Genomic DNA, 14,915 nt, shown 5'->3' on the forward strand with positions numbered 1-14,915 from the left:
CCACTCTCTAAAAACAAAAACAAAAAACCCCAAAAAACAAAACAAAAAAACAATGAAAAACACTTAGTATGTACCCATCTTATGACCCCATAATTTTAGTAGGAAGTTCTTCCTTAGTAATCATATCCTTTTTTAAATTTTTAAACATTTTTATTTTTTCATTTTTTTAATATCCTTTCTTTTTTTTTTTTAAAGATTTTATTTATTTGATAGAGACACAGCGAGAGAGGGAACACAAGCAGGGGGAGTGGGAGAGGGAGAAGCAGGCTTCCCGAGGAGCAGGGACTATATCCTTTTTTTAAAACCTTTTTTTCTTTTCTCTTTTCAGTAGGCTCCACGCCCACCATAGGGCTTGAACTCATGACCGTGGGGCTTGAACTCATGACCCCAAGATCAAGAGTTGAACGCTCTACCAACTGAGCCAAAAGGGCACCCCGGTACTCCTATCTTTTAAAAGAATTTTGACTTTGTTGAAAACAGATGTTATCTGTGTAAAAACACTTTGACATTGGAAAACTATAAATAATAATGCAAAATTTGGGGCACCTGGGTGGCTCAGTTGGTTAGGCGTCTGACTTCAGCTCAGGTCATGATCCCACAGTACTGGGATAGGATCGGGCCCTGGGTCAGGCTCCCTGCTCGGCAGGGAGGCTGCTTGCCCCTCTGCCCCTCTCCCTACTTGTGCTCTCTCTCTCTCTCTCTCTCTAATAAATAAATAAATAAAAATAATAATGCAAAAATAAATGAGATAATGGTTTCTGGCACCGCCTGATAGATAGCATCTCAATAGACACTTACCACATCATCAGGGGATATCTACTGCAATAACAAATTACTTTTATGGAAAATACACGGCCAGTAGGATCCAGACGCTGCATTGTAGTTCACTAGTGCTGGAATGGACGCTAGTCATCATTATGCCCTAATTCACAGGTGAAAAAAACTAGGGAGGCTTTACTAAAATGGTATCTTCCTTTTGCATAAAGTTCTTACTCTAGTTTCTAAAAATCTTTTCACATATTTCATGTCTTCCAAACAACCCAGTGATTTAGGCAGAGCAGACTTTATTATCTCCTTTCTTATATATATAGGGATGTTAAAAAAGGTTATGTAACTTAGCCAATGTAACATTTTTATTAGTAGTTAGTAGTAAGCTAAGGCTGTAACAGGGTTTTCCTTAATTCTGAGCTTGATGATTTCTCTATGAGCTCTGATCCTTAGAGAGAGGTCTGAGTTTGGCACAGAGCCAGAAGGCCCAGGACTGGAGACAGGCCCCAGAGACCGTGGTCCTGTAGCCATTTGCTGAATGGTGGCTGGACACTGGGCCTTACTCTACCTCTTAGCAAAAGACCTTGGCAAGTCTTCGGAGCCTCACGTCTAACACTGGAGGATGTTTCTGCTTTGCTAGGTGGGACAGCCTGACCTTGGGGACTGAGTAGAGTCAGAGGGTAGGGCTCACCTTGATCCCATCCTTCGCTCCTTCCTGTAGGTAGGGAATGATGGAATTATTCCACAGGTCAATGAACCAGGTCCGGAAGTCCTCAATGCCAATGGGACAGGACAGAAAGAAGCAAGGGCCTATGGAAAAGAATGAGGCCGGTAAGATGGCTGAGCACTCAGCTCTCCCCAGCCATCTGTCTCTTTCACTCCTTCACACCAGGCAGAGGGGCCTGATAACCAAAGAAGTAAAGGAAATTTAGAGTCGGGCTGTCCCGAGATTGTTGTCAAGACCAATGGGAGTGGCTGCCTGGCTGGCAGCCGCATCAGCAATACTTCTTCACAAGGTGGAAGTGAGGTGAGGGAGTGAAGGGAAGTTTTCCAATTCCCTTCTAAACACTTTCTTTTCCCGATTAGTTGTGGGGAAAGTGAGGGAGTGGGGCTAGCTTTCTGATGATTGAAGTCATTCACCCAAATCATGGCGCTAACTGCGAAGGGGAATGCTTGGTAAGTAACTAAGCAGTCCTGGGTCTGAAGCCACAGGGCTTGCTACTCCTTTACATGCTGAAGACTCCAGAAAGAAATGGGAACATCCCTCTGGGTGGCAAAGTAGGAAAGGGAAGCCACCTTCTGACCCCAAGGGGGAAGCTGAACCCCAGTACCGATGAGGAAGTCTGAGGTGCTGTGCTTCTCAAGGAAGGTGTGGAGATGGTACCACAGCTTGGGCACCCAGTCGAGCACCCGAAGCAGCTCTTCCTTGTTGGCATTGATGTCACTGTCCGACTCTACCAGCTTCCTCCTCAGGTAACGAACCAGGAAGCCATTGGCTGGCTCCACGTTGTTGGAGAAGGTCAGCATCCTGCAGCCAGGAATGCGGAGAGGGGTCAGGGCGGCCATGTGGGCATAGTCGGCATCCATCCCCTGCCAGTCCGTCCCTTGTCCCACCTGCCTCCCACTAACGCCCACCGGGTTTCTTCTCAAGTAATGGCCGAGTTGACTGAACGGGCAGAGCTGATTCTCAAACCAGTGACCCTCTTCAGAGAACCATCTGACCTCAGTGACCCGGATGAGGGGGTTGTGTGGGCAGAGAACCCAAATCACAGCATCCTAGCTGCAGCTCTCTTAGTTTTGTAGTTCTTTCCTCTTCTCCAGGGTTCTCTTCCACCCTGTAACTGACAGGGCAAGTATCCCTACTCTTTCTTCCCAGCCCAGAGGCCCTGCCTAGTTCTCCTTCCTGCTATCTATTGCCCCTCTGGCCAGATCCTGGGATTGAACTAGTTTGCAGAACTTTAGGTAGGGTGGGAAGGTTTATCCAGGGCCACGGTTCTTACCTGAAGCTCAAGTGCAAGCCATGATTAGGTGTCATTTTTACAGGCTGATTGGTGGTACCTATGATATAAGGACTGTGGGAAGAAGGAGGAAAAAGGTTCACTTAGACTTAACACTCGCTTTCTGCTACGTACACCCAAGGGAAAGCTCACAGGTTGGACTGGACCAAGGCTCTCCTTCCCACTGCGGTGAGTTTGGTCCTGACCCCAGCTTACCATTTGTGGTACTTGCAGGTGAGAGCCCCATTGACCAGCTCACTGATGGAGCCTGCTTCACTCAGGTCATCCAGCAGGATCACCAGCGGGACATCCCCAATTCCTGTTTCCCGGTCTATCTGGTTGGCCAGGTTGGAGAGATAGAGTTGCAGATCCTGAAATAAAAGAAGGAAGTGGCTCAGCACTCAGGAGTAGTGAGCACTTGGATCAGCCTTGCGGGGAGGGGTTTTGGAGAAGGTATGCTAGCTAGTTCTGGATTCCCCTGGAGCCTTTGGTTCCTGTTGGATGCATCTGAACGTTCGACTCCAGAACAACTACGGACTGATAAACAGTGGGTCCCAAAGGCTCTAAGGCAACCATCTTAAGTAGCAGCTTCTAAATCCCTGAAGGGTGGGGATCACATCCTATTTCCTAACAGGATTTTCACTGGGTTGGTACCATGAACCACTCCAATAGATAAGCCTCCCCCTGCTGGGGCAACCCCAGAGTGTCAGGGCGTCCTTGAGAGACATCCAGATTTGGCAGGGGACAGCAGAACGTGTCACATGTAATTCTGAGTTCTTCTCCCCAGAAAGCCCAAGGTCAGGGTAATACTGACGAGAAGGGTAGAGGGAAGGAAAGAAACAGAGGGACAGGATTTTCAGGGTCGGCAGAAAGTGAGGTGGAAATGAGGGTATCGTTCAGTCAATGATCAGCAAAAGGGAAAGGCGTATACCAGAGGCAAGGGGAAGTGTGGAGAAAGAAGGGAAGGGAAGCGTCTGGAAAGAAACTGGGGGCAGAGGAGGGACTAGCAAAGGGGAATGCTAAGGGGAAGGGAGGAAAGGGAACAGAAGGGGCAGGAAGGGGCCCGGGGAAGGCCTTGGGGGCTGAGGCCCGAGCAAAGGCTGGTGGGGGTGCCAGGAGGCAGCCACCTTGCAAGACTGCTGGTGCATGTTGAAGGTGCTGACGATGCCCTCGGTGACCTCGCGGCCGGAGCGCTCCACCAAGTACTCAGCCAGCCGGTTGGTCAGGTAGGTCTTGCCCGTGCCGCTGGGGCCCGAGAGGACGAGGCGCCGGTGCTTGAGCAGGAGGCTTATGTAGTGCTGCATCATCGGCTTGGGGACCAGTGTCTCGAACACCAGGCTGTCGACGCACTTCTCCTTCAGACCTGAACCCCCGGCCCCAGAGAGCATGAGCCATGACCAGGGCCCCGAGGGCGGCAAGGACCCCTGAAGGGCATATGTTTCTTCACCTAGGAGCCCACTGAAATAACTCAGGGCCACCTGTCCCAGGGTTCCATAGGAATCCCCTAAGCCCTAGTTTTGAAAACACAGATCTTATTTTTAGGGACATGCTTGGAGTTATAGGTGTGTGGGTGGAGTGAGAAACCCAGGCTTTTTAGAAATTTCCCTGGGACTGAAAATGGCCCTCGGAACAAAGTTGGGAGTGGATCTTACTCATCTTTTTACCTTCTGTTCCCTTTCCTCCCTTCCCCTTAGTTACTTGAGTACAGTGAGGTGCACATTACAGCTTCTCAGTAAATCCCTGTTGAATGAATGAGTGACGGATTGTCTGATGTTCCTCTCCCTCCCTCACCCCATATCGCTGCACCCCAAAAGACAAAGACTGACCTTTGAGGGAGACTGATATGTTGTTGACACCTCGGCGGCAGGGAGGCATCTCTGGGGGCTCCGCATCCAACACCCGCTTCACGTGGCTGATGCTATAGCCATGGATGGACTCGGTGCTCAGTCCCAGGGTGGAGGCTGGGTCCATCTTAGAAATGTAGTCCTAACAGAGGAGAAAAGGAGGAAGAAAAAAAGATAGAGAGGAACACCAAGATGATGCAAACCCAGATGTACAAGCCACAAATTTCAGAGGGAACAGAAGTCAATGGAGAAAGGGAAGAACCTATGTTTTTCCTAGTTAGCATTTCCCCACGAAGCATCAAAGGTCCCCAAGATCCCAATGCCTGGATGGCTCCATATCCCATGAGAGGATAAACAGCCTTTGTGAGTACATGTATCCCTTTACCTTGAACACTTGGAAAACAGCTTCATCCAGCATCTTCCAGTCCACTTTTCCACTGACCTTGCTACATCCTAGGAAGAATTCCTGCTGTTTCAAGTCCTATATGGCCAAGTAGAAAGAAGTGTGTGAGCCTCAGTACGGTCCCTCCAAGAAAGGGGGGTGGTTCTAAAAGGCCTTAGCCGTGGGGTACTCTGGTTTTGGGGTTTTTCAGAGCCCAGATGTTTTTGGATAAAAATAATAGTGTCGCCCGGCCTCCCTGAAGTTCCTTACCCCTTTGATGATGTGCTGGGGGGGCATCCGCACCACCACCCGAAGGGTCACTTCCTCCTTTGGACCACAGGTGCTGATGCCATCCATGGGTGACAGGTCTGTAAGCAGTGAAAACAACTATTAGCTTTAGGGGCACCCACAGGCTTTCCTAAACTTTCTAGTCATCATCCCTTCCAAATGACTACTGACTACCAAGAGGAAACCGAAACTCCAAAACTGAAAAGCAATTAGGGTTGAAGTACCAGAACAACACTTCGTGTCTCATGACACTGGGATGCGCTTGGTTTAGGCGCTGTTAACCTGCATGACCCGAGAGGGGTGCCCCCAGAGCAAGCAGAATGGTGCAGCAGTGACCCAAACCCTCTTCTTCCTGCCACCCTTACAGGTTCTTCTCCCAAACAGGTACCTGTGTCAGTGAGACTTGGGCTGGAGGAATGGGTGAGGGCAAGGCCCAGGGAGCGGCGAGGGGAGGCTAGCGCAGAAGATCCGGGGACCTGCCCTGGAGTGGAGCCCGATGAGGGGCCTGGGGCGACCTTCAGCCGGTCGTTCTCGGCTTTCAGCAGGTCCACCTCCAACTGCAGTGAGAACAGATGCGGCAGGGCCGCAGAGTTGGATGGATCTCAAGGCTCGGTCTTCCCTCTGCTCAGCTCTCCGCCCAGATACCCACCTGCATGTTGTGCATCGTCTCCCGAAGTTGGTCCAGTTGGTGGGCAGAGTTGAGGGCTTCCAAGCGGATGTCTGTAAGCTTCATCTCTTTCTCCCACAGCTCGGAGCGCAGTTCCGATACCTCTTTCTTCTCAGGTTCCTCCTCCTCATGGCCATGGAATAGCCTGGTGTGGGGGGCCGGGTGAGCAGGGCCCCTGGAAGAAAGTGAGAGTGAAGCCAGGCCATGTGGGGCAGCTGTAGAGTTGCTAGGGGACACGGAGGTAATCAGCCGTGGTGGGGGGAAGGTCTCTCACGCCCCAGGAGAGCCCTGTAGTGCGGTGGCCAGGGGCAAACAACGGGCTTAACTGCCGCCGCCGGCCATATACCGTTGGCTGGCAGGCAGACAGCACTTACTCGGCGCCATCTGTGCCCACAGAGGAGGGGCTGGAGGACTTGACAGAGGGCGAAGCGGCCTCTGCGGAGCCGCGCTGTAGTTTGGGGGATGAAGGGGCGGAGGAGTCCGGTGTGGCGATCTCCTCAATGTCAGAGTATGAAGAAGCGGACTTGGGTCCCTTTTTTATGCTGAAGGCTTTGTTGAAGGAACTTCGAAGCTAGAAAAAAGCAGATCCAGGTAGAGAGACATCAGGGCTCCACTCTGGAGACTGGGGGCGGACTGGTTTGGGACTTCTGAGACGGAGAGGTGTACAGGCAGGGTATTTGCTTGCTGTCAGCAAGCCTCCCTCTTAAGGCTTCACTTGGTTCATGGAATATGGACAGAAGAGTTGCCTAGAAATTAGGGCTGAGAGAAAGTCAACTGTTCTGGCTTGCTGTGGTTGTAGGCTACAGGAACTTCTTGGGTCTGCTCTCTCCCATGGGGAAACTATGCCCCTGAGCAGGACAGAGAGCAGTCCCCAGAGGTCACATGGTGGCCAGTCTCTCAATGATCGAACTCCACCTTCTCCAGCAGACCAATTACTGCTCAGTCTAGAGCCTTGCTCATTCTGGGTCTCAGGGTCTACCCTGACCGTGGCTCATCAGATCGGAATCCATTTATCTATTTACCTATTAACCAGAAACTGGCCATATGATTCTGTGGAAATCAACAGAAGGGAGTGGTATCAAGTTTCTTTTAGTGTCTCTTGTGCTCAGCACATCCCAGAATGGTGAAAACAATCAGATACAAATGCTTTCTCCTATTCCCACTCAAATGTCCTAGAATGAGGAATATTTCCCAGCATTTCCTCAGAATACTTGAGAGACTATAATGTGACCATAGCTTGTTTGACCTTAGGTGTTGATGAGCTTGGGTGTTAGGGCTGTGATCTAGAGATGCAAACCAGGGTCCTGGCCCACCCATTCACATGCATCCATATAGCATGCACACACACACAGGGACACAGATATGGAGTGGCAGCAAGAGACAGAGAGTAAAGGAGGGGTCGAAGGCTATAGGGGACAAAAGTAAACCAGATCTTTGGGACAGTGAGAGAAAAGAAAGGAAAACTTGAGGGTACTCTTTCAAAGTGTCTCTTCTGGAACACAGGAAGGCTGTTAGGTAAATGAGGAGAGCTGATGGTGGTGTGTGTTGGGGTGTCTACCAGGTAGGACATAAAGGAGGACCAATCTGGCTGTGATGGGGATAGGAGAGAGAGAGAGAGTATGTGTGCAGTTAGCTAGAGTGTGCATGCAGGGGATAGATTATCATGGAGTGGTCAAGGCTCAGGAATCCCATAAAGCTCAGTTCTCTGCAGAGATGAGGAACCGAGGATAAAAAGTTGACTTGCTTGAGATTGCAGAATTGAAGGAAGGCCTGGGACTGGAACTCAGGCTTCCTTATTTTCAACCCAATGGTCTTCTCTACACTATTGCCTCATGGGAAGCTGTGTGTATATGAGAGAGACAGAGAAAGAGAGAGAGAGAGAGAGAGAGTGTATGTGTGTGTGCATGTGCGTTAAGTGCGTGTGTGCGCATACAAAGAGATCCCATGACCACAATCTGCCCAAAGCACACGTTCTGTAAGATCACGAAGACCCTGAGTGAGAGACGGTAGTGTTCTCTGTGTCATTCAGGGTTCCCAAAGCACAGCTGCTGGCAGATGTTCATTGGTGTTATGTGGTGAAGCATTCCCCGAATTCAGGAAACAGTGGGTCAAGCAAAAGGAAACAGACCCTTTACTGAGGGACATCTCAGAACGTTCCTATGTGGGTGTGCACTGCAGAAATGCAGGGCTTCTCAAATTTGATGATGGCATCCCTGTTTTAAGGAGCATCGCCGTGGACTTGTGCACAACACATGCTGGGAAATGCTAACCTAAAGAATCAAGTTTAAATAATTATCCTGGCATTTCAAGCCCTTCCTATCTGCGCCCCGCCCTACTTAGTGCTCCAGCTATCCTGATTTTGTTCCTGCAGAAAGCCTCTCCACACACTCTCCTATCACAGTACCATTTCAGTTTAGCTTTTACCTCCTTTGTGGTGTTTCCCCAGCCTCCTGTAATAAGTTTCATCTATGAGCTCCTCTAGCCCTCATTGGCTGAATTAGGCATTTTGGCACCGTTGGATTGTTATCAATCTCTTATGTACGATATTGGTTTTTGTCTCCCCAGCAATTCTGCAGGCTCCTGGATGGTTCAGATTACAGACTCCACTTTTCACATCCTTCGTAACACCTGGCGTAATGTTGGGCTAGGTTAGTGGACCTCAGATGTCTGGTTTGTAATGGAAACTCTGGGTTCACTTTCCGCTTGTCTTGAGAGTATACTCTAATCCCTGAAATGTCTTTGGAAACTCCATGGATGCTCAGAGGGTTTCAGGTTCTCAGGTGGTTTGAGGGTGCCCTGGACTGGATGGATCATATCCTCTCCTATATCTGGTTCGTCTCCCTACAGACCTAAATCTTCAGATGAGACCCAAACTGAACTGGTCTTTGGGAATTGTGGTCGAAATAATGTTCATCCAGTGAATCTCTTCCATTTTGGGCTTCTAGGGTTTGAAGGAACAACAACAACAAAAAAATCAGGAAGCTCATTTTCTGGAAAGGAGGAACTTCAACTGACTGCTTTTATAACAGGTTGATTTTATAACAACGGGCAGACAGGAGGGCATAGATCAGGATTTTGTTGAACTTTTCCATTTGGCCCCCAACCAGACCACTCCTCTGTCCTCATGTGGGGGCAGCCGTGGATGGACCATGCAGTGGAGTGAGTTAGGAACTCTGGGGTGGTTGTTACGGTTAGTTTCATGAGTGGCCGCTCTTTGTTTAGGGGGAGGGAGTTGCTCTGGAAATGGGGAAGGTATGGCAAAAGGAAAGAAAAAACAAGGAGAGAGGAACTGGGTCTCTTACCTCATAGACCTGGAAAAAAATAGGGATTTGAAGTCAGCATTTTGAAGGGAAAAAAAAAGAAGCAACACTTAATCACTCATTTCACACAGCTGGGACCCATCTGTGCTATACAAAGGTTTGGGGGCCAGTCCTACTGCACAGGGGACAGAGGAGCAAGAAGTCTCCTTTTGGGGATCCTCTCCTTACCACAGGCAACTGAGGAGCTAAAAGTGTTTTAGGTCTGCCTATGGAATTTCAGAAAGGTCATCCAAAGTCAGTTTAGGGCTATCAGGAGCCAGCTTGGGGGAGGTTGGGGGCTTGGGAGTTTGGGGGTTAACTATCTCTCGACTAGTCAATGGTAATATAATGGTTCCTTCTGAAGTAATATGGAAAGTTCCACAAATACTTCTCCAAAAAAACTGAAGAAACAACCTGCAGGAGCATCTAGAATGAATGGCTTTGTTCAGAAAAATCTCTCCATAGTATAGAAGGGAATGGAGGTGGGGTGGGCAAGCAGTTTGATAGGATGTTCCTTTCTGGATATTTCCTTCTGTTGCCAAATATATCTGACCCAATCAAAGGCATGGAGAGCTCCAGGGAAGCGGGTGTGCATGGGGTTGGAGAGACGGCCTCAGTACAAGTGGGGCAGGATGGGGTTAAGAGGAGAGTTTAGCAGACTTTGCTCTGAGCTTGATGCCTGGGGCTTCGTATTTGCCCCAAGGCACCATATCTTGGTTAATTCTGGAAGGAACCAATCCCTATGCTGAGGTGGAGGTGACCCACCACGGCTCTACATAGTTCCTACCCCCTAAACTTGGACCTACCCAGCTCTTTTTTTTCTTCTTTTTTGCATCAGCATCCTTGCTGCTGCCAATGCTGGAATGGCTGGTGATGCTGTTGAGGCTCGAGATGCTGTCCGAGGAGTTCTGTCTCTTGATCCGGAGTTCTAGGGGCCAAGTACAAGTGGGAAGAACACATACAGGGTAGATTTAAAGAAGACATGGGGCTCTGGGCAAGTGTAGCTGCAGAAGGTGGAGGAGAAGGGCACCAGCAACTTCTCCGTCCACAGTATTCATTTTTTGGATCATTCTTTCAACAATTATTGAGGGCCAATCATGTTTTAACATAAAAAATGCTAACGGTAAAAAGTAAGTAAGAAATGATCCCTGTTCTCAAGAAGCTTCCAGTCTAGCAGGATAAACAGCAGTACACAAACTAATGAACTCAGCCTGAATAGGTCTGAGAAGGGCTTAATGAGCACTGGCCCTTGATAACTTGATGGAGACATCAACCTACCATTTTTTTTTTAAGTAAACTCTACCCCCAGAATGGGGCTCAAACTCACTACCCCAAGATCAAGAGCTGCACACTCCACCAACTGAGCAAGCAAGGCACCCCTCAACCTATCATTTTTCATGATTTTCCCCAGCAATACTTGGCTGCCTGGTGCTCCAAGGCCAAGTATAACTAGCCATGTGTCCTGCATTTAACCTGAATGAGCTTTAGTTGTCTTATCTGACAGGTAGAAAATCTTTTCAGCACTCTGAGGTTTGGAATGGCACAGAAGATGATCTACTTTTCCACCACAGGGAAGAAAAAAGCTAACCAAGGAGGAGATGTTTCAGTCTTGAAAGAACAGAAGTTCTTCAGATGGGAACACTGGGAAACTATTTGGGCTAAAGAAAAAGTACATGCAAAGGCCCTGTGCAGGCTTTGCTTTGGGGCACCTCAGGCCGACTGGAATGGAAGCACTACAAGGAGCACAGCGAGAGGTGAGGGTGAGGTTGGAGGTTAGCCTCAGGCCAGATCAGCAGAGCCCTGAATGCCTTTTAAGGAAATTTGCCTTTGTGCCATAGGTAATGAGCAAGAGCAGCAGAGATTTTGGAGCAAGATTTTTTTTTTTTTTTTTAAGAGAGAGAAAGAGTGTGAGAGTCTGCTTGAGATTCTCTCTCTCTAATAAATACATAAATCTTAAAAAACAAACAAAACAAAACAGGTCGTGAGCCAGATTTGGCCAATGGGCCATGGCTTGCTAACCCCTAATTCACATCTCCCCCCAGAACATGTATTGCTTTTATGATAAAAATAAACTTAATTAAAAATTAGTTAACTAAAACTAAAATGAAGGGCAGCAAAATAAGTGTGTGTCTCTATCACCAGTTACTCAGAGGTTCCAAGTAGTTGTGAGTCTATCAATTAAAATCTAAAAATATGCTATATATTTTTATATATAAATATACATATATATGTTTTAGAAGGAAAGGATTTTTAGAATCAAATAACCTTCAGAAAGTTAGGAACTCTTTTGTGCATTTTTAATTTCGTGCCACATACATTTATCACCTTTTCACAAATAAAATAAGGGTAGGTATCATTGCTTTAAGCATTAGCTTGTTGAATGCTCCTAGAAATCCTCCTGACCAAGTTGAGCCTGGGTCAGCCTGAACGGAGGAAAACATGCAAACTCATCGCAAAAGACAGAAATGATTTATTCACTTAACAAATACATATCTGAAGAGTAAGGTGCACTTGGGAAGCCCAAAATAGCTTAATATTCCAGATTCATCACTTATGAGCTGTGTTTGACCAAGTGACTTATTTTCTCTGATCTTATTTTCAACCATAAAATATACTTTATAGGGCTGTTAGCTGGAATAAATGAATCAATACAAGTACAGTCCTTGAAAAGTGCCCAGCATATGCCAAATGCTCAACAAATACATTTTTTACTAGCGCCATAGGTGGGATACAGAGCGCAAGAAGAGAAGGGGCGGGAGATGAGGCTAGAAGGAAATGTTTGTCTTGGGAGCGGGAAGACAGTACCCCACACTAATGGGTTTGGAGCATATTCTCTTTCCCTTTAACTTGTTTTTCTGAAATGTTTCAAACACACAGAAATACTTAAAAGCATAGGACAATGGACACCCATATGCCCCCTCTACCTAATTTAACAGTTGTTAATATTTTGTTATATTTACACCTGTGCGTGTTCTCTTTCTTCCTCCACATGCAAACAAGTGCACGCACACATACAAGCACACATATGTACAGGTATTTTCTTGAATAATTTGAAAAGAAGTGGCAGACATCATGACACTTTGCCACTAAATCCTTCAGGACTCATCTTCTAAGAATAAGGACATTATCCCAAAACATCATTATCACACCTAAGAAAATGAGCAGTAATTCTTTTAAATTAATATCTAGTCCATACTCAAATTGGAATGATTTCTGATCTCAACTGACATGATTGGATTACGCTGGGGGGGTGGTGCATGAAGGAAAGACTGTAACAATGCAAGACTAGTTAGGAAATTATTGTAATAATCCAGGAGAAGAGTGATGAAAACCAGAGCCAGGGTAATGATAAGTCAGAACAGAGAGAGAATTGAGTATCTATCTATCTATCTGAATTATATATATAACTCAATGGCTTTATATGGCAAACCAGTGAGACATAAAAGACGGCTCTTATATTAGTGGTTTGGGTGACCAGGCAGATGATATCTGAAATGGGCCAAACTGCAGAAGGGAAAGTGTTGGTTTGTGTATTTGTAAGGGAGGTGGAGGGACTGCCTTTTAATGCTGGACATGTTGAGTTAGAGATATCTATCAGGTGATCTAAGTGGGGATGTCCAAAAGTATTTGGAAATAGAGGTACAAAATTCAGGATGGGGATACAGGTTAGGAAGACAGAGATACATATTAAGAGGCGGTTGTAAAACTTATTGAGCTAATAAACTCAGCAAGTTTGCAGGACACAAGATCGATATATAAAAAAAATCCATTGTATTTTCATATACCAGTAATGAATAACCTAAAAAGGAAATTAAGAAAAACAGTTCTATTTACAGTATCAAAAACAAATTTAACAAAGGAAATGCAAGACTTATATACTGAAAACAGCAAAATACCACCGAAAGAAATTAAAGAATAAATAAATGGAAAGGCATGCTACCCTTTGCCTTCTATCTTAAAGAAGACCTTGACCCAGGGGTGCCTGGGTGGCTCAAGTCAGTTAAGCGTCTGACTCTTGATTTTGGCTCAGGTCATGATCTCAAGGTTGTGGGATCAAGCCCCGCACTGGGCTCCGGGCTGAATGTGGAACCTGCTTAAGATTCCCTCTCTCCCTCTCCTGCTGTCCCTCCCCTCACTTGCGCTTGCTTGGCTCTCTCTCTCACTCTCCCAAAACAAACCAAACAAAAAGCTGTGGCTGGTGCCCTGGGAGCCCAGTCCCTGAAGACGAAGTGGAAGGAAGGAATGGGCTCTGTGAAGGAGTCAGAGACGGTAGGACAAGGCCAAGATGGGAGTGATGACTCAGAAGCTATGGGGAGAATTTAATGAAGAAAGAAGGCCAAAACAGGGCCAAATCTTGGAAATCTTGGGATACTGCCTCTGTGTGTGTGTGTGTGTGTGTGTGTGTGTGTGTGTGTGTGTGTGTGTGTGTGTGTGTGTGTTTAGGAGAGGTTTTTTTGAGCCCCTACCAAATGCCTGGCACCATGGTGAATGCTCACATGGGTCTTCTGGTAAAGGTGATAGTAATTGAAGCAAATTATGGTGGGGTTAGGCAGGTAAAGGAAGCGGAAGGTAAGTCTGTGAAGGAAGGAAAGCAAATTATGGTGGGGTCAGGTGGGTAAGGGAAGCGGAAGGCAAGTTTGTGAAGGAAGGAAAGAGATAAGACTGTAATTAGAAAGGATATAGCAGATACATCTTTCATCTTCTTTAAAGATAAAAGAGCCTTTAGCAGCATTATAAGCAGAAGGGAAGGAGTGCATGGAGAATAAGAGGTCAAAGATGTAGATGTGTGTGTGTGTGTGTACATGTGCACATGCACGTGTGCGCAATGGGTATCAATGCTAGAGGGAGCATCCCAAAGCATTAGACAAGGGATCCCTCTTGGCCAGAAAGGACAGCCCCTTCCAACGAAACGCGAGAAAAATAAGTAAGGATCGGATGAATATAAATTGATGGAGCAGGGAAGTCAATGGAGTTCTTACTTGAAAATTTTCTTATTTAAGGAGGAGGCAGAGTCTATGTTCAGGGTGAGGCAGGTCAGTGGTGGAAGAAGGGGCTGGAGAACAGTGACAGAGGTTGGGGATCACTGCTAGTGGAATAAAAAGGGAAACAGACTACAAGACAAGTTAGAGGACCATCCAACTACCCAGAGAGCCTGCCTCGAATCAGAGATTGCAGGGCTTGGGGGCATCAGACCACTACTCATCTCGACCTTCTCTAGCAAAGCTTGACTGTTTGGCTGTTAAATGCTAAGGCTAACTTGTCATTTGAGCCCCACGTAACCACCGTGATATTTGCCTCATTTGAATAATAGATTGCACCCCCTTGGAGAACTGATATGAGGATCAAATAAGATGATATGTCTGTGTGTGTGTGTGTGTGTGTGTGTGTGTGTGTGTGTGTGTGTGTGTGCGCGCAAAAATGTGAAGTGCTGATTTTTTAGACTTTATTTTGTAGAGTAGTTTTAGGTTCACAGCAAAAATTCAAAGGAAGGTACAGAGGGTTCCCATATCCCCCTGTCCCCCCAACATGCATAGTCTCCCCCACTATCAGCATCCCCCATCAGAGGGGAGCATGTGTTACAACTGATGAATCTGCCCCGACGCATGATTATCAGCCAGAGCCCATAGCTGACATTAGGGTTTGCTCTTGGTGTTACAGACATCCGATGGC

At 47.0% G+C, this 14,915-nt stretch overlaps 1 protein-coding gene across 9 annotated transcripts in view; it reads right to left on the bottom strand.

Moving 5' to 3' along the window:
• NAV1 (neuron navigator 1) overlaps positions 1–14,915 on the bottom strand; it is a 238,976-nt gene that overhangs the window by 2,969 nt on the left and 221,092 nt on the right. For 7 of the 9 annotated variants that reach the window (XM_027610115.2, XM_027610114.2, XM_027610112.2 and 4 more), the window contains 13 exons: positions 10,052–10,173; positions 9,249–9,257; positions 6,321–6,517; positions 5,929–6,121; positions 5,668–5,836; positions 5,262–5,359; positions 4,995–5,090; positions 4,592–4,751; positions 3,893–4,128; positions 2,982–3,136; positions 2,769–2,840; positions 2,100–2,296; positions 1,460–1,578 (listed from right to left, as the gene is read on the bottom strand). In XM_027610115.2, the coding sequence (XP_027465916.1) occupies positions 1,460–1,578; positions 2,100–2,296; positions 2,769–2,840; positions 2,982–3,136; positions 3,893–4,128; positions 4,592–4,751; positions 4,995–5,090; positions 5,262–5,359; positions 5,668–5,836; positions 5,929–6,121; positions 6,321–6,517; positions 9,249–9,257; positions 10,052–10,173 (1,823 nt within the window). The remainder of the gene's footprint in view (positions 1–1,459; positions 1,579–2,099; positions 2,297–2,768; positions 2,841–2,981; positions 3,137–3,892; positions 4,129–4,591; positions 4,752–4,994; positions 5,091–5,261; positions 5,360–5,667; positions 5,837–5,928; positions 6,122–6,320; positions 6,518–9,248; positions 9,258–10,051; positions 10,174–14,915) is intronic. The other 2 variants (XM_027610113.2, XM_027610109.2) reach the window with 1 other exon arrangement.

Source organism: Zalophus californianus, chromosome 10, assembly GCF_009762305.2.
Source record: "Zalophus californianus isolate mZalCal1 chromosome 10, mZalCal1.pri.v2, whole genome shotgun sequence".
Lineage (NCBI taxonomy): Eukaryota > Metazoa > Chordata > Mammalia > Carnivora > Otariidae > Zalophus > Zalophus californianus.